Source organism: Podarcis bocagei, assembly GCF_964188305.1.
Source record: "Podarcis bocagei genome assembly, chromosome: 10".
NCBI lineage: Eukaryota > Metazoa > Chordata > Lepidosauria > Squamata > Lacertidae > Podarcis > Podarcis bocagei.
Window position 1 is genome coordinate 34,165,178 of NC_138135.1, and position 23,394 is coordinate 34,188,571.

The following is a 23,394-nucleotide window of genomic DNA, read 5'->3' on the forward strand; positions in this document are numbered from 1 at the left end:
CCCTGGCCAGCACTTCTTTAATCTCCTACCTTTGGGCAGGAGATACAGAAGTATAGTCAGACGCGCTAACAGGTTAAAGAACAGTTTTTATCTGTGGGCTGCTGAATGTGAAAAAATAGTGGTGTAATTGACTTCCGACAAGCACACAGAGTGCGAACAAGACTGAGTTTATGGGGGGGGGGGGCTCGTTTGATTTCACTGCACACATGTAGTGTGGTGACAATAAAGGTTTGTTGTTGTTATTGTTGTTGTTGTTGTTGTTGTTGTTGTTATTATTATTATTATTATTATTATTATTATTACTGAAGATAGAGGTAAAAACTTAACTATAGAAAATACATTTTGGGGGGTTTACATCTTATTCTAATTGCCTCCGCTAAAAACATTGCAGTTTTTGCTGTCACCTGATCATCTTGATCTGCTAAAAGAAAAGACACAGTAGCAATGGTTGAGCAACCCAGCATGGATAATAATAGAGGGGTAATAACCCCTCCAACTTAAAATCTGGAATAGCTTCCCATGAATTTGTTTTAAGGCATATATGAGCACCACTTATGCAATAATTAACAAAAAATATTATTCAAAACCAGTCTTTATTGTTTTTAAAGGCAACTAGAAGTATTTTCAGAACTAATTCTTAAGCAAAAATGGATTCATATTTTTTCATTCAATGAGATTATTATTGTATGAAGAAGAAAAAAACTTTATGGAGTTTATTTTTAGAAGTGAGTTCCTAAATCTGTTCAGATTTAAACAAACAGAAAGCATACATCACTTATGGGTTCAGACAAAATTACAAGAGCACAGAACAGGAAACATTCAAAAGCCCTAGAAGAGACCAAGACGTAATTATAACAAGGTTTCCAACATTAAGAGCGGGAATCAAAATTTTAGTAGAGAGAAAATAACAGATTTAATTGTATTAGTTATCAATGAACATTTCAGCAAAGTGTCCAATGAATACACATGCTGTAATTATACTGAAGATTTGCCATTCCAACAAAGATCTTCCTTCTTTTCCTTTCAACTGAAGCTCCACAAGTATCAATGTGATAGTATGACAAACAACCCCCCGCCCTATAAAAATCAGTATTTGATACTCTAACTAGGTTATATGGAAATAGGGAAGTACTCAGCTGCAAAAGATATGTAAGGTTCTGGCAAAAGATATGTAAGTTCATTAGAGCTTCCATGAAATGAGAATCCAGAACTTCACCAATCTTAAGATCTATGCTGTATATATTCATTCTGAATTATTTAAAGAATGAATACAACCAATTTGTTTTCCTCCTACAATATTAGGAAATTAAACCAAGAATAATGTTCAATAGTTACAGAAAGGCTCCTACCTTTTGAAGTTATTCAGCTGACTAATGTTAATAAAAACATTTGCCCCCTACACAACTTGACAGAGCCAATTAACAAGTTAATTGGCTCAACATTGATTGTATAAGTAGTCCAGCCTCAACAGCATTTGTACCAACATATTAAAAGCCTAACCCACTGCTGCAGGGATCTGATCTGTGAAGAATCTGATTGCAACTATTTAAGTCACCCTTGTGAATATATAAAAAAGAATATTAATTGTGTATTATTTCTTCCAGTTAAAATAAAAAATACTGATCCTCACTTATGTTAGAACTTAAGAATTGTTACAAGCTCTCACAAAGGAGTTCAGTTACTGGGAAGCAGAAACCCAATACTATTACTTAAAATAAAAAAAACCACATGCCCCTCCGAAAATAGCCCCCCCCAACACATTTTGGTACAATCTACTGGAAGATTACAATTAATAAAAATTTAAAAGAAACGGCACTACTGTTGAGTAAGACAAACTCCTGGGCAAAGGTGCTGAGAGGGGGAAATGTATTTTTTTGAAATAAAACCTGAATACAATCAAAGTGACTGCCATTTCTGAAGCACGGAGGGAGGAGGAAAAGGGATTCTACCCAGAGCACCCTAATTCTCTTCTGAGAATTATAGGTACAATGGTTTGTGTTATTGCAACATCCCCCACCTCTTGCAATGGAAGGGGATTTTAGGGTTGATTTCCAAATTTGGCTGATAGTTTGCCAATGAGATTCATGACTTTGGGGTTATTCTGGTACTTTGACATGTTTGCTGGGTTCTGTGCAACATCCTGGAAAGCTGCCATGACTTCTGGATCCTGTAAAACAAAAAGGGGGGAAATGGCTTGTACTGTTGTATGAAATTAAGTGGGCTTTCATATCCATGTTAAGGCCACAATACAATATAAAATCAACTATATGCTAGTTGTTGTTGGCATCCATCTGTCTTGAGAGACAATGGAGTGCATCTCTGGGGGTGAAGTCAAACCTCTGTGTTAGTAGCACTGAAGTGACCTCACCGGGATGCAAACCTCAGCAGTGTATATGGAGGTCCTGGGCTGACAAGACCCCCTATCGGCCTTGAGAACAATTATATAATTATATAAAATTGTAAATATATATATATAATTAATATAAAATATTAAAACAATTATATAAAAATTAATATAAAATATCTAAAAATTGTATTCATAGGCTGTTTAGCCACATCAAGTGGTATTTCTTGCAGTTAAGATTCCTCTTGTTAAGAGGTGTCATTTGTTACAAAGGCCACATGTTACCCTGAGGGCATTTTTAAAGCAGAATAAAAATGACTGAAAATAAATGAATGTTGGAATAATCAACTATTTGGGGGAAGGTCCTTAGAGAACAAGCACAACTCATATGAAGAATCAGGGCTCCATAAATCTCTCAATCATCATTATTTTACTTGTTCTATGTTCTCACCTGCATGGCTGCAAGAACTTCAGGGTCACTGAGAATTTCATTGAGACCAGGCATACCCCCCATTCCGGGCATGCCACCAGGCATGCCGCCAGGCATGCCACCAGGAAAATTACCTGAAAATGTAAAGCATAGACTTGGAGCAGGGATCAACAATCTTTCTGGACCAGAGGGCACATTTTGAGAAAGTGTTATGGATGCTAGTCACAAAATGGCTACCATAGGGCGTGTGGCATAATGCAAAATGGTTGTCATGAGGGGTGTAGCATAACAAAAAAAATTAGAGTGAGTTACAGTCATTGCTGCTTTCTCCCCAACCCCCTGGACAATCTCATGCTTACCATGGGAAGTCAGCTATGTCCTGCTAGATCTGATTGCACACTATACTGAATACCCATACACAAACCAGTGATGTTGCTGTCTAGTAATGGGGAGCATTCCGCAGTTCAAGGAAAAATATACAAAGTGGTCACATCACACACACTTTTATGCACGTGCATGCACAGAGCACCCAAATAGACCACATATACACATAAATCTCTCTCATACACACATATGCCACGTACTCCCACTCAAACACAATATTCTCCCTCTCTCTCTGTCCAAGTGCATCCATTCCTCTTTCTGAGACCACACATTCGTACTTCCTGCCCTCCCACCCTTACAGACTGCACCACATACATACCTCTGCTTCCTTCTCTGTCACACATACCTCTTCTCCATCTCCAAAGTGCATCTTAATCACACACACAGATGGAGCCCCTACATGGGGTGAACAAGCAACAAGTACCTGCTGCCAGTTCCACATAGCTGGTGGGCAACAAGCAAACAGGATGGGCCATCCCTGCCACTTCCTAACCCGCCGCTCAAACATCCTGCCAAACCAACCAGAATGCAAGGAAGCAGCCTTTCCAGCTGAAGCAACTGCTCTGCCATTAAAAATCCTCTACAACCCGCCCCCCCCGCCCCAATATCAAGGGAAACCAACCCAGCTCTCACAGGCAGCATGATGCCTGCAGGTGCCAATGAAGGCCTTTGGGGGCTCCTTGGCACCTGTGGGTACAAATCCTGCAGCAAAGCATACCCTGCTTTCATATGTGTGTTACATCCTTACATATTACAATTCTTTGGAAGCCTCCTATAGCCAGGAGAGCAAAAGAACTAAAACTTTTCTTGAACAAAGGTCAAGACTTTATCCTGTGTTCCAATACCCACTCCAATACCCACTTAGTCTTCCGGGTCCAAATATGGTAGCTTTCAGCTGGAGGCTACCTGTGAAATAGTTATGCTACCTCAAGGCTTTGTCTTATCATAAACAGAGGAATGTATTATCATGGCCTCTTTAGCAAATTGTATGTGAAGGATTACTGCAGCACAGCAAGTTGTACATACTCTGTACAATCTTACCAATAAAGCAAAACACAAGAGAGGAGGCTGTATGGGCAAGCAATTCTGCAGTGTATGTGATTTCTAAGATTTGCTGTTAGGAAGTTTGTTTATCTACCACCCTTCATTAGATTTGGTTCCAGGGCGGTTCATAAAATTGAAGGATTAAGAAACAATCAACCACATAAAAAACAACCAGCAGTTTAAACACAGCAAGCAGTTAAGACTGTAAAATGCCTAAAATACAAAAAGAATAAAAAGAGGTTCCCTGGTCCCTAAAAGCAGTGAGGTGAGCCTTTCTGGGGATGTGCCTACAGATGGCTGCCATGTGCTTACAGATGGCATGCCATGTCCAGAAAGGCTTTCTCTTTGGTTGCAAAGAAGTGAGAGAGTGTGGGTGCAGGACGATATGGGTGAGGCTCTTCAGGTCCCAATAACATCTCCCTCTTTACCAGCCCCCAAGTCACTTTCATGATCTCCTAGGCTACTACAGAGAGTGTTTGTTCCTATGAGTAGTTATGTGTTCCCTTCACATACAGATATTCCCTTCCAACAGCTAAACAACTTTCCCTCTTGATTAGAAAAACCAAACTTACATAAGTACAGCTTTTCTTTTGCCCCAATAGCAAGTTAAACAAAATGCTATGACCCAGATCCATTAAGTTACCATCTCTCTGTTGCTATTCATGCTTTGAAATGAACACATACCTGGGAAGCCACCTGGGAAGCCACTAAACTGAGGTCCTCCCGTTTGTCGTCGAGCCTCTTCCTCCTGCAATCAAGAAATCATGAGAAAACTTCACATGATCTGCAACTAATCAATATTATACATAGAAAGCTGAGAAGGCTGTTACAACTGGATCCAAAGCCTACTATATAGACCCTACATGCTCTTAGGTTCTGCAATACTGCTTCACTCCAGGATAATACTGAATTTCTAGGCCCCTGGAAGAGTGAGTTTTGAAAAGAAAATAGTTGTGATATTTATTTTAATGCTCAAGTTTGTTGCTGCTCCCTCAGTGTTTATAGCACTGGGCTTCAAACTACAGGTAACTCGCATCTTACACAGCAGGGGTTATGTTCTCGGCCACTGCACATACAAGCAGCGCAAAGCCAGAACGACCCCTAGAAAACTGTAAAAATAAATAAATCACTGCACTCATCAGTGGGTGACAAATAAGGCTCTTAGTCTTCCTCCTCTTCCTTGCTAAATGATGCTTTAGGGGATGATATGAGGTGTTGCCAGATAGCCAGAAGAAGTGCTTGGCTGTGGTTCAGATCCAGGGGTTGATTGCATGGGCACAATTGCCACTGTTGTCTCTTGAACTCATCAAACATTTCCTTGCATGGCCTCAGTGTCTGTAATCCCATGGATGATCTTGAGGCTGCGTTCCATGAAGGGGTCAAACTCTGCAATCAGATAAATTGTGTGCTCTATGACTTGGAAGATTTGAGAAAATTTCTGCAGGTTCCAACTTGCTCTCCATCCTCATCCTCACATTCTAAACTTGATCTGACCAGTTCCTCTCTAGCTATTGGCCCTCAATTAGTTCTTCTACTTCTTCCTGGATGAGGCCAACAAAGTCATCATCACCACCTACCTGCCTGGCCATCTGCACAATGCCCTCCACCTCAGCGACAGGGCTTGAAAATCTCTTGAAATCGTGCACACATTCCTTCTACAAGTTCCACCAGCATGCACTCACTGTTTCAGGCTTGATTGCATCCACTGCCTGTTTGACATAGGTGACGCAATGGGTAACGCTGAAGGACATCCAGCATACCATGGAGTCAAGAGATGGATCAGCATCCATTGCATTGATTATCCAGGTGATGAGCTTCTTGTGAGTAGTCTTGGAGGAGTGGAACACACCTTGATGCAGAGGCTGGATGAGGGATGTCCTATGCGGGGGGGGGGGGCGACGTCTACCTTGCTGTGTGCGAAGCAGAGTCCTTCAATGCCCAGCATTGTCCATAAGCAGCATCATTTTAAACCACAGTTGTTTCTATCTGAGGAACTGTCTCACCTCTGGAAAGAAGCAGTTATGGAAGCAATCTAGAAATGATGGTGTCACCTAGGCCTTTTCATTGGATTACCAAAATACAGGAAATAGATTCTTCTCCTTGCCTTTTGCACAGCGGTTTTGAGACCTGTACAGCAAGCATGGCTGTATTAAGTGTCCAGCCGCACAGCTACAGAGCAGCACAGCTACTCTAGCCTTTCCAGCTTTGAAGCCAGGGGTTTGCTTTTCAGCTTTGGCAATGCAAGTCTGCTCAGGCATTTTCTTCCAGAGAAGTCCTGTCTCGTCTAAAGTGAAGACTTGCTCTGGAAGACAGGACTTGTCCAGCAGCTACTTTGATTGTGCAGGGTATGTTTTCACAGTCTCTTTGTCTGCAGATGAAGCCTTCCCTATTGCCTGGACATTCTTCAGGTTGAAACAGATCTTAAAGCTCTTAAGGCAACCTGAGTTGGCTTTAAATTCCTTGCTGATTCCCAACTGCAGTGGAAAGTTTACAGTGGTCACAGAGGCTGAGAGATTTGTGGCACGAGAAGCTGCCATCCATAGCAACATGTTTCTGGTTCTTGTCTTCCAGCCACAAGCTCAGTGCCTTCTTTGTCTTCACCAAAGCCATGTCTTGCACTTGGCTGGTCACCTTTGCAGCCAGGGATGCACTTACTGCCACTTCTCCATGGACCTCATTTTCATGCACCTTGATGGCATGGATGCTGTACTCATTCTGGCCATATTTGTGTGCCAAAGTGCACACAGACATGCCAGGTCTCAAGCAGCTCAGCACAGCCAACTTCTTTTCCAGTGTGGGAACCATCCTTTACTTCTTCTTTGGTTTCTCAGCAGCTGATAATGAGGATGCCTTGTGTTCTGTGGCCACTCTGTAGCTCTCTCTAACCACCTCATCCACAATCCAGTCTCCTCCAATGTCTCTCCAAGCCCCTCCACAAGTCCTTCAGACCTCTTCCAACCTCCTCTTCCAAACTCCTGTGATGTCTCTCCGACCTCCTTCAATCTCCCTCTCCAACTGCTTCTTCCACACTCCAACCTCCCCCAATGTCTCTCCAAACTTTTCCACAAGTCTCTTTGGTCTCCACCAATCACCCACTCCAACTCTCTGCTACCTCCACTGCCTTCTCTTCACACTCTGCAGACTCTTCAACCAAACTCAAACGCTTTCACAAAGACTACTGGGATTGTTTGCAGTTTCTTCTTGCTCAGCCACCCCTTTCCACCCCATGCGCCACATTTTCATGGTATCGTTAAAAAAAAATTAAAAAGAAAACTGGTGGTGTGCATAAAGCTGTGATCATGTTAAGTATGTATAATAAGTGTAAGATGTGAGTTACCTGTACAAAAAATAGTTATCATTTGAAGTTCTCTGCAACTAAATACAGACTCAGTTAAAGACAGACATTCTAAAATATAGGTTAGCATTTGAAACTGTAGAAGTGTCCCCTTTTTAGCCTATTTCCATGCACATTTTTTGGATAGAGTTATGCTGGGTTATTTTCCTGTTGTACATGCTTTATTAAGCTCTCACCCTTTGAGCTCTCTCATGTTCCTCTCGAGCTTTCTTTACTCTTTCCATCCTTTCCCTGATTTCTTTTTCTTCACGCTTTCTTTCATATTTTCTTCTGTGTTCCGCAATCTTCTGAGCCTGAGCACAGAGGGTGGGTAATGGTCATATGAATCCAGAGCATCTTTAAAACGCCATCTTAGCACTTTACCTACCTCAACTAGTTTTAATTGTTTTTGTACTCTGCCAATTCTTTTCTAGTACTGAAAATTATATATTTAAGACACATACATTCTCTTCAACAGGCAACTTAAGATTCAATATGTAGCTGGGTCCCACAGGATATGAAGTCAGTATTTCACAAGAGGGCAAAACGTGCAGCCTGAAGCTGCTGATAGTATGAGTGAACATAGTGAAAACAATTATCCAGGCTTTAAAAGTCTGGAAACCTATCTAGGAGTTCATACTACAACTCATGTGTAAAAATCTTTTGAGAGGATTGCTTATAATGTTCTGGCCAAGCCAAGCTAAAGGATGAAGACTGCCACTTAAAAAGTCTTAATCAATAATGGAGTGTCTTAACATTTTTCAGCCTCAGTGCCACATTGGGTTAGGATCCTCTCCTAACCCAGCATTGTGGTGGAAAGAATTGACCAACCTTCCTCTTTCTGCAGTGCTTGACCCCTTAGCAATAGAACCATGTTAACTGGTGAACAGGCACTCCTGTGGATGGAGGAGATAAGTCAATTTTCCCAAGGGGTGGGAGGTCACCAGAAATGGCTTGGCAGGCCAAGGCTAGCCTGCAAATTTGCCACCCTTGATCTAGACAACATAGCATATTTAGAAGCCAGAAATGCTAAAACCAATGTTCAAAATGTAAAATACCAGGGAGTATACGACACACTTGGCATACAAAACTTTAGGCTCTAGGGATCTCACATTTTGGGTCAGTGGTATCGACTAGACTTCTCAAAACATGATGTATTGGAAAAAACATGCCTTCAGTTGTCATCAGTATTTGGCAGCAAAAGCTCCTAGTATCTATAACACTGCTACTTAAAGAAGCCATTACACTATTTTTCATAGGTTTCAGCTTCCAGATGCTTCTCCAGATATTATAAAGGACGCCTTTCTGCATCTTTTATCAAAAACTTTAAAGAGACTTTCAGTAGTAGGCTCCCAACTAGGTCAAGTCTCAACTATAGCCTAGCCAGCAGAGAATGAGACTCTTAATCTCAGAATCATGGGTTCAAGCCTGACTTTGGGCAAATGAGTCCTGCATTGAAGGCGGTTGGACTAGATGACCCTTGTGCTTCTAACTCTACAATTCTAGGATTCTAAGTCTGCCCTGGCTCAGCAGTGCTAGAAACTGAGATAGAAAAGCTAGGAGCCAAATTTTGGCAACACACTTTAGTTATTATTTTGATACACATGAACTAATACACAAATCACATAAGTGACACATTGTTAATATCACATTTTAACAGAAATTGTTAATACATGTTTCATTTGGTGCTTACAACAAAAATATTGGTACACCACACCCTACTCTTTACTGTTAAACTCCTTATTAACATTTTGGCTATCCCTGACATATCCTTCGAGGCTTCAAAACATATACATTTCAGAAATCCTTGAGTATCAGCCAGGCACAAAAAATGGCACCTAGACCTTTTGAGCTTTTTGCAAATGGGGAATCTTTGGGCGTGAAATGCGCCTGGCACCCTGCTAATTTCAATCCCTGTGGCTGAGACTAGCCTATCTTACTTGGTCCTCTGTCTTGTGAAATTATACTGTTTCAATTAGTTGCTCATGTTTTTATTATCATTGTGCTGGAGTTTCAATGAGTGGGAGGAGGGAACTGCCCTAAGGCGTCTTCACAGGAGTTGGTCCTGCCCACCTAGCAACAACAGGCATTTCCTAAACATCCTCACTCCTCTTCATGTGGCAAACAATAAAGCAATAGACATGGAGACTGTAACAATGAGTATGGACAGAGCAGAGGCGTTTCCTACAACTCTGAAATGCCTTTTCTTCTTTTCATCCATAAAAGCCATGGAAAAGGGGAGACATATGCCAGTCTTTAGGAGTTGTCAATGAAGTAAAAAGAGTATGTGGAAGACTCAGGCTTGTTGAATCAAATTTTCATTCTATCTGTGCGAAATAATACAGTGGAAAGAGCAGCTCCAGATACACAGTGGCAGGGAGAGGAAGCAGAAGCCAGGCTGTCACATCAAAGCTTCAGAAATGTTCAATTATACACATGATTATGAGATATCAAAATTTATGACCTACTTGATGGGTCTTCCTTTTGTACAAGGTTAAGATTTATCCCTTGCTAATGTCAATCCTAAACTTACAGTAGGAAGGTCAAACATTTGGCCCTATGGACACTGCTGAACTAAGACTTCCTTCACCCCTAGCAAGAATGGCCAATGGTCAGGAAGATGGGAGTTTAGTTCAAGATCTGGAGGGCCAAAGGTCTCCACATATGATCTACAGAATACCAGACCAGATGAAACAGTACAGTTAAATAATTATTCAAAAATATTATTTGAATATATAGACCAGCTTGCAAAAACAAGGAGTGATTCTCTAGAGACAAGGCTGAAGTTAATAATTTTTTGAACTGTTTGTAACCACAGCTGACAGCACTCCCATGCGGCAATGCTGCAAATCAGTAAAATAATAATAATATTGAGTTCTAGCCAATGCACTGATCTCGAATGATCCACATTTTATGCAGCAGATGTATCTACAGTTTTCCCACTGTTCCTTTCCCACAAATATTGGGAACACATGCCCATATCATACACACACATTTCCCCTTCAGATGTTATAGGAGCTTACTCAGAGACATGCAGTGGACACATGGCAAACTTGTCTACTTTCAGCAATCGTCTGGAAGTTAGAGGATGGAACCACAGCATCCTTAGTTTTGAACTATGAGGCCACGCATAATTCCAACAGACACCAATTTCTGAAATAAGTTCTGCCTAACACCACAGAAGACAAACCACGAACAAGGCAATAAATTATTGATGTCCCAAGGTACAGCCTGAAGGCACGTGAGGCCACCACTCTGTTCAAGCTAAGGAGCTCTGGGGAATCACATATACACTATGTTCAGGTCCACGAAAAAAGAAAGCCAGGATAGAAAATGTAAGAAAATATGTATTCCTGTTGTCACTCACTCTGGGCTGCACTTCCTTCAGCATGGCACTAGCATCTTCATCATAATCCAGTTTACAGGCTAATGCCAGGTCATGTGCAGACTCCTCCCAGTGACCCAACAGCCTGGCAATGACAAGATTCAAGACATTTTAAAATCAGATTTAACCCATGGCATAAAATAGGGGTGGGCATCCTTTAGTCCAACAACTTCTGAAAACCACAACTCCCACCATCCCTGAACACTGATCATGCTGGCTGGGGATTATGGGAGTTTTGAGTCCAAAAACATCCAGAATGTTCATCATTCTTGGGCTAAAAGAAAACCCATAGATATGCACAGCTTGAAAACAGAAACTTTCCAATTCATTATTATGGTACAGTCATACCTCGGGTTAAAGTCGCTTCGGGTTAAATCTTTTCAGGTTGCGTCCTGCGACGACCCGGGAATAACGGAATGGGTTACTTTCGGGTTTTGCCGCTCACGCATGCGCAAACGCTCAAAATGACGTCACGCACATGCGCAGAAGCGGCGGATCGCGACCTGCGCAGACACAGGTTGTTCTGCTCAGGATGCGAACACGCTCAAAATGATGTCACGCACGCGCAGACACGGGTTGTGTTCTGCTCAGGATGCGAACACGGCTCCGGAACGGATCCCGTTCGCATCCAGAGGTACCACTGTACTTGTATTTTTGCAAATCCAAACTGTCCCTTAATTCCAAGTTTTACATTGAAGAAGCAAAGGAGAATTTACAGTGGTAACAGAACAGTACAAAAATGTGCATTTATATATGGTTCAGATTATCTTACCTGTCCTTCATAATAAGGTCTTGGGGCAGGTTGCAACAATTTACAATTATAAAAACAAACACTCACAAGTTGAATCAATTTATTAAAAAATACCAGCTACACAACTGGATTATGTTTAACAGCAAACCAGACCGGAAAGTTTGTATCTTCATTAATCAGAGGAGTACAATGTAAAGAGAAGTTAGTTTCTTTACCTGTGGGCTTTCCCTCGCCATTTGTAAGGCTGTGCTGAATCAGGGTTAATCTGAATGGCTCTATCACAATCTCTGATGGCAGCATTTGGCTTCTGCATTTTCACAAAGACACTGTCGACAACAAGGAAATCAAATATGTTTAAGGAACTATCAGCTGCACATTTTTGGGTACTCAGAATGGAGTCTAGAGATGCTACAAGTTACATGACAGTCATGCTGCCTAATCGTATTTTTTCCCCTTCCACTGTCCCAAAAACTGCAAGCTGCTTCAGTAATTTGGATACATCCTCTTCTAACACGTATGCTGAGGTTTTAATGCTCATTTAAAAAAATTCAATAATAATGTGGTTTAATGGCTTATACACTTTTCTTTTTCTAAGATTGGTATTAATGGCATCAACCACCTATTGCTTCAATTTTTATCTGACAGTGACTTCTATGAAGCAACATTAAGCAGAATCTCAACCTCCAATTTAATTTAGCTAAGTCCTTTAATAAATGCACATACTTATTCTACCTTACTCAAGACAAAAATCAAAATTAGGAATATGACATCTAAATTATGTCTGAGCATGCTAAGAAAAATAAAAATGCTTGCTTTTTCATAAAGTCATTCTGTAATCTGATTTTATGTATACAGGTATGGTAGCATTAAGGACAAGGGAAAGAGAAGAGGTATATGGGAAGGAGAACATGGAACAGGGTCATTAGAAGAAAAGACAACCATGAGCACATAGCAATTTAGAAAACTGACATTTACACTTATTATTCTACAGACCATCTGGTAAGTATTTCCACAACCACCAACAGGACTTTTCAGGTGAATAACAGCACCTCAAAATGTCAAAGACTGTATGTTGGCTTGCAAAGGAGCTAATCAAAATAGATTTAACAAAGAGGCGCAAGAAGCTTAACAGTTTTTTTGCAGCCAGGTCAAGGCATATTGTCACATTTTGTACAATATGTACATTTTACTAACAATTCCTTTAGCAAGAGAATTCTGGAGTTAATTAGTCTAGACTAAGCTGTGTTTGGGTATACGTAGTTTGGCATCCTCTAATGCACTTGTTTTCAAATTTAAAGTCTCACCTGGCTCGTTTGGCATACAAGATAGCCAGTTGTGGATTCAACTTGATGGCTTCTGTGAACAAATCAATGGCTTTCTGAAGTTCACCTGGAAATATAAATAAAGCTTCAATTGTACCCCCAAAGAAGACATCTACATTATATACTTGTCTTAATTAGGAGTACTGGACATATGGAATAAAGGGAATGGTACATAGGGCCATCAGTCTTGTCTCATTGGCAAGTTGCAGACATCCTCTTTTGGGACAAGGCACTCAATGGAATTGCTGCTGTGCAACCCCAAATATTTGTAGGGTTTTCTAGACAAATTTAACTTGGTTCCAAGTCCTGTTTTGTTGTAGAAACCGCATTGGTCACCCTATGCGATAACCAGTGCCAAGAGAAGAGGAATACAACCCTTTTGATATCCCTAGCTCTCTCAGCATCTTTTGATACTATCAACTGTGGTATCTCCATGGAATGACTATGTGAAATGTATATGGATTGCATTTAGGCAACGGAGCCCAACAACATGCACTTCCTCCCTTGCCTTTTCGGGGGGAGGGCGTGGGGAGAGAAAAATAGTGTGTGAGAGTGAGGCAGACACACAGACACACCTTGGTAGGACCTGCATGAGTGAGAGGCAATTTGCCTGGCCCTCCATTATTTTTTTACCTGCAGGTCAGTGGCCCATAACATAAATAAGATTTCTCTTTAACCTTGCTTTAAAGCCTTTTACAGTTTGAAACACTGGTCCCTTAAGGACTACTACTTCTCTGTCAACCTACATGGGAGCTGAGATCTTCCCATGCAGGTTGACAGAGAAGCCTTTCTCAGAGTTTCACCACCATGAGCAATCAAGTGGTAGGCAATGCTTCTGACATCCTGGTTACTGAATTCCTCTCCCCAGAAAGCTTGTCTAGTCAGCAGGGGTCAGCAAACTTTTTCAGCAGGGGGCCGGTCCACCGTCCCTCAGTCCTTATGTGGGGCCAGACTATATTTTGAAGGGGGGGGGATGAACGAATTCCTATGCCCCACAAATAACCCAAAGATGCATTTTAAATAAAAGGACACATTCTACTCATGTAAAAACACGCTGATTCCCGGACCATCTGCGGGCGGAATTTAGAAGGCAATTGAGCCGGATCTGGCCTCCGGGCCTTAGTTTGCCTACCCATAGTCTAGTGGCTATAACATCATATTTTAGGTGTCAAGACAAGATGTTTAGTCTCAAGCATTTTAAATAAAATTATTCTTTTTCTGGATCAGATGGGAAATGAAATTACAGTGGTACCTCAGGTTACATATGCTTCAGGTTACAGACTCCGCTAACCCAGAAATAGTACCTTGGGTTAAGAACTTTGCTTCAGGATGAGAACAGAAATCGTGCTCCAGCGGCAGGCGGCAGCAGGAGGTCCCATTAGCTAAAGTGGTGCTTCAGGTTAAGAACAGTTTCAGGTTAAGAACGGACCTCAGAACAAATTAAGTACTTAACCCGAGGTACCACTGTATTTTAAAGACAGTCATTCACTGCACTGTCTGAATCGAAGTTATGGTGAATTTGTAACATACTTTTGTTTGAATTATGTACTTATTGAAAAGACCCAACTTCTGAATACTGTTCTCTTAACATTGTGGGAATTAAGAAACTCACAATCCACCCTATAAAATAGAAGTATACTAGATTACATATTTTGTTTACCCCTAAAAAGCTTGTCAGGCAATTAATTTTCCTTATAAAGAACTCACCTTCACCCAGTGCATTAATAGCTTCCATCTTTTTTTCATTCGCCTGGTCCATCATCTCTTCCGTTACCTAAAGGAGAGAGAAACAAAGTGACTCAAATTCACACGAAGTATTTGGAAAACATTCTTAATTCTAGAAATTTTAAAAGGTCTAGAGCAGGGGTAGGCAACCTAAGGCCCATGGGCCAGATGCCACCCAATCGCCTTCTCAATCCAGCCTGCGGATGGTCCGAGAATCAGTGTTTTTTTACATGAGTAGATTGTGTCCTTTTATTTAAAATGCATCTCTGGGTTTTTTGTGGGGCATAGAAATTTGTTCACCTTTTTTCTTCCAAAATATAGTCTGGCCCACCACATGGTCTGAGGGACTGTGGTCCAGCCCACGGCTGAAAAGGGTTGCTGACCCCTGGTCTAGAGTATCAATATACGACTCAACCGAATCTCAGCAGAGGGATATGTGCTTCAAAACTACTTAAAGGCAATTAGAAAAATATATATCAACAATAAATTTCTTCTTTTTAAAAAGCCACACAGAGTATGAAGGAGAGTTGAAATTGTCTTAACGTTTTATTTATTTTTCCATCCTTTAGATCAGTGACTATTTAGTTATGGTAGAACACATCTGGTGCACTGGCAGTCTGCTGGTCTGATCCAGCTCAGCAAGCTCTTCCTGCTAGCCCACTAGCTCCCTGTCTCCATTTCGCAAGCAACAGGACTGCTTTATTTCTTCTGCCTGGCGTATTGCACATGTATGTGATACAGAAGTGTATGTGCAGACATGAGATGGCCAGATCCACCTTTGTTTTGGCCACAACAATCTTTCTAAGATATCAGTTATTTTTCTTAACATGAAAAGGGTAATTTCAAATCCACGTTCTGCATTGGTTTCCTATATATTAGTACAGATTGCATCATGATGGATTTGTTTAGATAGCTCTTAAATATTATAAAGCAATTTTCATGCTGTGCAATCCAGAAATGTTGATTGATTGATCGATTGAAAAAGCTACATGAGGTTTTACAAATAGAGGCAGTTCGAATCTCAATTAAGCTTATTACCTCAAGACTTTCATCTCCCATTTCTTGAGGTTCATCACTGTCTGGTTCAATCACTCCTTCATTATCAATTTCTGCAAACAAAACCACCACTAATTAGAAGAATCCTAGTTTAGCCACATAAGAGGCTAAATAGGAAAAATGAAGCCAAAACGTTGCATCTACAACACAGAAACCATGCAATATAGTACTGAATAACTCACCCACATCACTCTCTTCACTCTCAGGTTCTGATGGCTTTGGCGGTTCCTCTGGCTTCTTTTCTTCTGCTTTCGCCTAATGAAAAGGATATCAAATTATTGGCATGCTCATTTAAAGCTTTGCTTAGGGTGGTATTGTAGGATGTTCAGACAATTCCAGAATAAATTATTTTCAGGGACTGAACTGGAGAATTGTTGCACTGTTTTTCCAGCTGGAAAGTTTTAAATTTAAAAGGTGAATATCTCAAAAATGTAATTATGATATTTTGGTTATTTAAATTCTGCTTGCTACAGACTACTGGAAAATCTAGACTTTCTACTGTTCTACAATTCACCTGGGAAGATCTGGAAACATATATAAGTAACACTGAAACATAGGGCAACGGGCCCCATCAGAAAAGGAGCATATCTGACCAACGAAGTATTTGTTAGCAGAGTCTGACAGCAATCATCACCACCACTACTGCCAGTTGTCAGGATTCAAAGAACTATGCAACTAACTACACACCCAAGGGAACTTTAGACTTCTGCTTTCCAAAGAACAGAAGCCTTTGCCACATGACAAACCACTTCGGAAGGCATAAAGACCTTTAAAAAGCCAACAAACATAATGGGGTGACCTCCTGTTCGGGGGATAGTTACTCCCAAAAAAGTAATGTGTATGACATGTGCAAGCTCTCCTGCTCTTACCCTTTCCTCTATGTTGGCTGACCCACGACTAGGGCTGGGCGATATCTGGTTTTCAACATCATAATATATCAGCAGCTAAATATCGTGATATAATGATTTATCACGGTGTCTGAAATGTATCTCAGCTGCTGACAGAGATTTATATAGTGCTTTTGTCCATAAATTGTTCAATTTATCTTCTTCAATGTTCATATCCCTGTTTAATTCCCAAATTTTGTTGCGGGTAAAATTGGTTTTCAACAAGGGTTTCGTATAAAAGGGAAATTAAACTCATAATCATTATACTATATCTTCCCAAATGATTTTTCTGTATTGGCTAATGCCCTTTATGTACAGAAGCCTCAAAAAATGATTATCATGGAATCAACAAAGGATGTGGTATCCAACATGCATCTTTAGGTATGCGCAAAGAAAGCCTGAGTAATTACTAATGATCTTGTTGACACATGAAGGAGAGACACACACTTGTGTCCAGGGCAGATGTCTATCAGCTCCATCTGGTAAGCCAGCTGAGACCCTACCTGCCTGTACTATGTCTTGCCAGAGCGGTACATGCTCTGGTTATCTCCCACTTGGACTACAGGCAACTCCCCATTTGTGATTTATAAGACAGCATCCATACTATTGCACAAAGTTGAGATGCAGGTCAATTTTTTTATATCAAATTGCACCCTACATTAGGAATTGTATGTACAAACATAAAAGCCATAATCCTAACAAGTGCCTCTCTCTTACCTCATGTGTTCCTTCTGCAGCTCCTTCTGCAGCTCCTTCCTCAGAAGTGTTGCATGGAGCTGGTGGTATTTTACCTCCCATACTTTTCAAAAAAAGAAAGAGATTGGTGAGATACAGAGTTTGACAACATTTGGTTTACGATAAATGAAAAGTATAAACCACTAAGTAACAGTTATCAATGAATATTTATTCATGACTAAAGAATAACTGAAGAGAAATTCTATTACCTTAAAATTAGCCCCATTTGCTTTTCTGAATTGCTACTCAGGAATGCTTCAGCACAATTTTATGTTATTAGGGTAGAACAACTGAAACCCCTTTAAGCATAGCAATGTCAATTAACTAGCATTTGCTGCCTTCTAATCCAGGAAATTTGGAAAGAAAGAAAAAGCTGTGGAAGGTTAAGCATTTCTAGATTTAACTTGTACTTCCACATGCCACAGTATGATTCCACAACACTAAGGAAATTACCCTGAACAAAACACTCCATTTTTACCCATACTTTCAAGTCAGAACTGTGATTATGTACAAAGGTTACAAGCAATAACACTAGAAAAAATATATCTGTGAAGAGGTGGAATGTAGATTATCCCCAGCAACTTTCCTAGAGCAAGGGGTGCAGGTGCTCAGCTTGTTCTACGTTGTTCTGTACCTCTGATTCCCAAAGCATGTGCTTTGCACCACAACTGATTTCCCTAAAACTGGTTGATCCAACACATGACTTGAGGGCTACAAGGAGTCTTTGAGACCTTTTATGAGGGCCCACAACATCATCTTCGTACCCCCCCCCTCCTTGCACTGCTTTCCCAAAACTGGGTAAACAAGGTGTGAGGCTTTGGGAAGGAGGCGTCAGGGCTGGGAAGGGCTCAAATTTTGGCCTCCCCCCACAGCACAACAATGCAGGGTGTGGCCTGTGGGTTCCGTGTCAAGTACTCTTGCAGCCCACTTGGTCTGAAAGGTTGGACCTCCCTGCCCTAGAATGTACAGCAAAAGGTAGTGGTGGAAATCACACTTCCTGTTTCAATAAATTAATGGTGCGCTTTCCAGAAACATTTACAGCATCTGTCAAACACTTCTGAGACGAAAGGAGCATCTCTGACACACTCCTCTAGGAATAATATTAAATGTTAACTCTAACTGAAATAAAATTAACCCAGAAGAGTAACCACCAAATAAGAACTACTAATATTCTCTGGCCACCCTATCTGATTTACAGTTTCACTGCTCACTTTGTTAGGAAGACTTTATCATTCAAAAACTACCGTATTTTTCGCACCATAGGGCGCACCGGACCATAGGGCGCACCCAGTTTTTAGGGGGGGAATTCAAGAAAAAAAATCTTTTTCCCCCCCGCAGCCCCAAAGAGCAGCGTACAGGCTGCACACAACCTCTCCCTGCCGGAGAGGTTGCATGCAGCTATGGATCAAGCCAAGGCAGCGAGCGGGATGGATCCCGCTCGCTGTTTTGGCTTCCCCTTTAGCCCCGTGCAGCCTCTCCTTGGCGGAGGGGCTTCACAGGGCTTTCCTGGCTTTACTGGGAGGTGGGGGGATTCCCTCACCTCTCCCCAAAGCCCGCAGAAGCCGTGCAAACCCTTTAAAGAGATCACGGCTTCTCCTAGCTTTCCCGCAAAACCGGCAGAAGCCGCGCGCCTTTTAAAAGGGCTGCACGGCTTCTCCTGGCTTTCCTGGGAGGCGGGGGTATTCCCCCGCCTCCCGCAAAACCGGCAGAAGCCGCGCGCCTTTTAAAAGGGCTGCACGGCTTCTCCTGGCTTTCCTGGGAGGCGGGGGGATTCCCCCGCCTCCCGCAAAACCAGGCTCCCCCCCCCCAGCCTTCTAACCAAGTCGGGGGACAGCGGCAAAGGCGCGCTGCGCCTCTCCCGCTGTCTCCCGAGTTTGCGGGGCTGGCGACGGGGAGGAGCAGGCTTCTCCCCCCGCCAGCCTTCTAGACAAGTCGGGGGACAGCGGCAAAGGCGCGCTGCGCCTCTCCCGCTGTCTCCCGAGTTTGCGGGGCTGGCGACGGGGAGGAGCAGGCTTCTCCCCCCGCCAGCCTTCTAGCCAAGTCGGGGGACAGCGGCAAAGGCGCGCTGCGCCCCTGCCGCTGTCCCCCGAGTTTGCGGGGCTGGCGACGGGGAGGAGCAGGCTTCTCCCCCCGCCAGCCTTCTAGCCAAGTCGGGGGACAGCGGCAAAGGCGCGCTGCGCCTCTCCCGCTGTCTCCCGAGTTTGCGGGGCTGGCGAGGGGGAGGAGCAGGCTTCTCCCCCCCCCCAGCCTTCTAACCAAGTCGGGGGACAGCGGCAAAGGCGCGCTGCGCCCCTGCCGCTGTCTCCCGAGTTTGCGGGGCTGGCGACGGGGAGGAGCAGGCTTCTCCCCCCGCCAGCCTTCTAGACAAGTCGGGGGACAGCGGCAAAGGCGCGCTGCGCCCCTGCCGCTGTCCCCCGAGTTTGCGGGGCTGGCGACGGGGAGGAGCAGGCTTCTCCCCCCGCCAGCCTTCTAGCCAAGTCGGGGGACAGCGGCAAAGGCGCGCTGCGCCCCTGCCGCTGTCTCCCGAGTTTGCGGGGCTGGCGAGGGGGAGGAGCAGGCTTCTCCCCCCGCCAGCCTTCTAACCAAGTCGGGGGACAGCGGCAAAGGCGCGCTGCGCCCCTGCCGCTGTCTCCCGAGTTTGCGGGGCTGGCGAGGGGGAGGAGCAGGCTTCTCCCCCCGCCAGCCTTCTAACCAAGTCGGGGGACAGCGGGAAGGGCGCACTGCGCCTCTCCCGCTGTCCCCCGAGCTTGTGGGGCTGGCGGTGGGGCTCTCCAGGCTTCAGCGAAAGCCTGCATTCGCACCATAGGACGCACACACATTTCCCCTTCATTTTTGGAGGGGAAAAAGTGCGTCCTATAGTGCGAAAAATACGGTAACTGATACTTTTATAGCCCAATCGTAGTATGAGTTAGGCATACCTGAGTCCACTGATTACAATGCATGCAAAGCCTCCTAATGCTACAAGACTGTGTTATTAAACAACTATTTGATTCAAAATAAAAACCATTTCACACACAAAGAGATTTCAAATGAACAAGCTCTACCACTCCAGCAGAAAACCTGAACTCTTACTACCCAATAGATAGAGCTACAGGTTACCTTAGAGTAAACACAGCCATGTTTGTTTCTACACTCCTCCAAATCATAGCTCTTTCAGCCACAACTCTTTCTACACCCCTCCCTCCACAGCATGAAATGCAAGCTTTTGCACTGTCATGGAACAATACTTTAAGGTCTGCAGAAGCCAAAGCTAGACTGTTTTTCTTCACAGAATCATCAACATTATTACTTGAGGGTTTTTTCCTGGGCTATGAAACAGGACTCCATAATGGTTTTTAATTCATTTAGCTAGAATGTGGTTGGCTGCATAAATGGCACTCTTGGCAATGTAACACTGATTGCTTTCAAGCAGGATCTGAAATCATGGAGGGGATATTAGAGAACCATCTGGAAAATTTTAACAGCCAATTTTACTATTGTACAGATTTCAATAAGTAATCCAGTTAAATGTTTTTAACCATGCTTACAACAATATGAAAGCAGCTCTATCTACCTTAGTTTTACATAAATTGAATACTAAATCTAAAAACAGTTACATATTGCTATGAGTTGGTGGGGAGAAAGTAGGCTCTATGTGAGATCCTTCTAATCTAACCCCTGGATCTAGCAAGTGTTAAAATATAAGCCAGGCTAGCTTCCTGTGTTGAGGTGAAAGTCTGGGTGATGAGGCATTAAGAGGAAGGGGTTCTGTGTGAGAAGGCAAACGGCTGGGGGTGCCCCTCCCCCAGCTCTGTTAGTTAAAAGGACAAAGCTGGAGTTTAGAGCTGAGTTGCAATGATGTGACCTAGAAGTAAAGCTGCAAGCTGGTGAGAGAGTCAGAGCACGGTTTGATTTCTGTTTGAATCCCCTCCATTGTAGATTTAGGTTGCATATATGTGTAAACAAACCATATATCATAAAAACATATAAAAGATTGTCCAGTAGCACCTTAGAGACCAACTAAGTTTGTTCTTGGTATAAGCTTTCGTGTGCATGCACACTTCTTCAGATGCATGCACATGAAAGCTTACACCAAGAACAAACTTAGTTGGTCTCTAAGGTGGTACTGGACCTTATATGTTTCGACTGTCAGACCAACACAGCTACCTGCCTGAATCATATATCATAAAGACACTAAAGTATCAGCTGTGCTTCATTCCAGAAGGAAACAAAACCCTGGGTAAGCGCTTGGAACCCCTGGAATCCCGCCCTGCTCCAAGATTGGAGTGGCATGCAACAATATATTTGCACAATCCAAGGTGCATTGTGGCTTGTGTTACACACACTTCCACAAAAAGTCGTTTGATAAATACAGTCTTTTTTTCTAAAAGATGAAATAACAATCCTAAGCAACTCAGTTTAAGGCTACTCCAAAATGCATGCTTTTTTCAACAAAAAAGGAACTTCCAGGTGGAAAGAAAAGCATAGGCAAAAATGTGCTTGGCATGTAGATTATGATGTTTGTTTTTCACTAAATGTGCTCTGGTACAGTAAGTGGGGACAATATTCCAGCATCAAAATACATATAAGACGAATAAAGAAAGTGCAACACCTGAGTAATTATCATAATGATCTGAAAGCTTTCTCTTATCCTTTCCTCAGGCATGAAACAACGTTTTCTGTGCAGCAGAAATGTTCGTACACCGAGAGGATTAAAGAGCACATGTTAATTGTAACAGCCTGAAACCCTTTCCTTGCCGAGAAAGGTGGGGGGGGGGGGGGAGTGGAGTAACTGGACGTGAGAAGAACAGGTTTCCAATGACACGGCTAGGCCTTCCGTCCACAAATCCGGCCATCCGTCCCTCAAACAGCCTCTGATTCCAGGGAAAGGACTGAAGACTCAAACCAAAGCAGGCACCTTTCGCAAGGCAAATAAATTATTCCGAAGAATTCCCCACCTACCCAGCCCCATACAAGTCCCTGCAACTCCTCCAGCTCCGCGCTTTTCAAGCCCGACCTCTCTCTTATTCTCGAGGCCTGATCCAAGGTTCGCCGCCCACCAAACACCCCCCTCCCGCCAAAAACAAAAACCCAGCAGCAGCCCCCCCAAGCCCTAACGTCCGAAAACTGAGCACACTTTCATCACCTGAAAACGCGGGTGAGGGGGGGGGAGAGAGGAAGAAACGGGGATACGGAGGACCCCACTCCACCCCCACCCCCTGCTCCCCCTCCTCCAGCGCCGCTCCATGAGGGGCTTCCCCTTCCCCGACTTACCCCTCCACCCAGTCGCGGAAGAAGCGCAGGTCGTCGCTGTGCAGGATGGCCGGGTTCTCCTTGCAGAGTTTGACGAAGGCCCGCAGCTCGCTCACCTTCCGCAGGTCCATGGCTCGCTCGCTTCCCTCCCGCGCGTCCCCCTCGCTGCTACTGCGGTGGTTGCCGCTGCCGCCGCTTGAGCTTCCCTCCAAGCGGAGTAACGAAAGTTCCCAGCCTCCCTCTTCCCTCCCCTCCCGCTCGCTCGGGGGCCCCGCTGCCTGTCACGCGCAATTCAGTTCGGCGCCACGCGCACGCGCTCCCCGCCCCTCCTGCCCCGCCCCCCTGTCAGCTTTCCCTCGCTCGCTCGAGGCTGCCGCTGGCCGCCTTCCCCCTTTGCCCACGCCCGAGAGGCTCCTCCCACTGTGCCCTCGCGGACCCACCCGCCGTGGCCCTTCGAGCGACGCTCGCGCGGGGCGGACCGGAATTTTCCAGAAATGAAATCCGAGTCGCCCAAGGCGTTTGCCTCTTTTCGTTGTCCCCGCCCGCCCCCGCCATTCCCACTTGGAGAGCAACACCGAGTTATTTTACTCGCTAGAGGGCAATTGCTGGACCTAAACGGGCTCTCTGCGCGCGAGTATGGGTCTCCCCGTGTTTGTTTTTACAAGCAGGCGTTTTATTTAGTCGCCTAAATAAAAAATTCCCGAGTGTGCACCCGGAAGGAAGTGGGATGCAATCTCCGGTCGAAATGGGCGTAATGACGCCATC

The 23,394-nt window shown here is 43.6% G+C and overlaps 1 protein-coding gene across 1 annotated transcript; it reads right to left on the bottom strand.

Moving 5' to 3' along the window:
• Positions 1-576: 576 nt before the first annotated feature.
• ST13 (ST13 Hsp70 interacting protein) lies at positions 577-22,927 on the bottom strand. Its single transcript, XM_081209426.1, has 12 exons — positions 22,651-22,927; positions 17,380-17,461; positions 15,958-16,030; positions 15,758-15,828; positions 14,702-14,768; positions 12,977-13,061; positions 11,888-11,998; positions 10,904-11,006; positions 7,734-7,850; positions 4,887-4,950; positions 2,796-2,908; positions 577-2,167 (listed from the first exon to the last, which is right to left on the bottom strand). The coding sequence occupies exons 1-12, from the start codon at positions 22,758-22,760 to the stop codon at positions 2,039-2,041; spliced, it is 1,125 nt and encodes a 374-aa protein (XP_081065552.1). The 5' UTR covers positions 22,761-22,927; the 3' UTR covers positions 577-2,038.
• Positions 22,928-23,394: the final 467 nt, after the last annotated feature.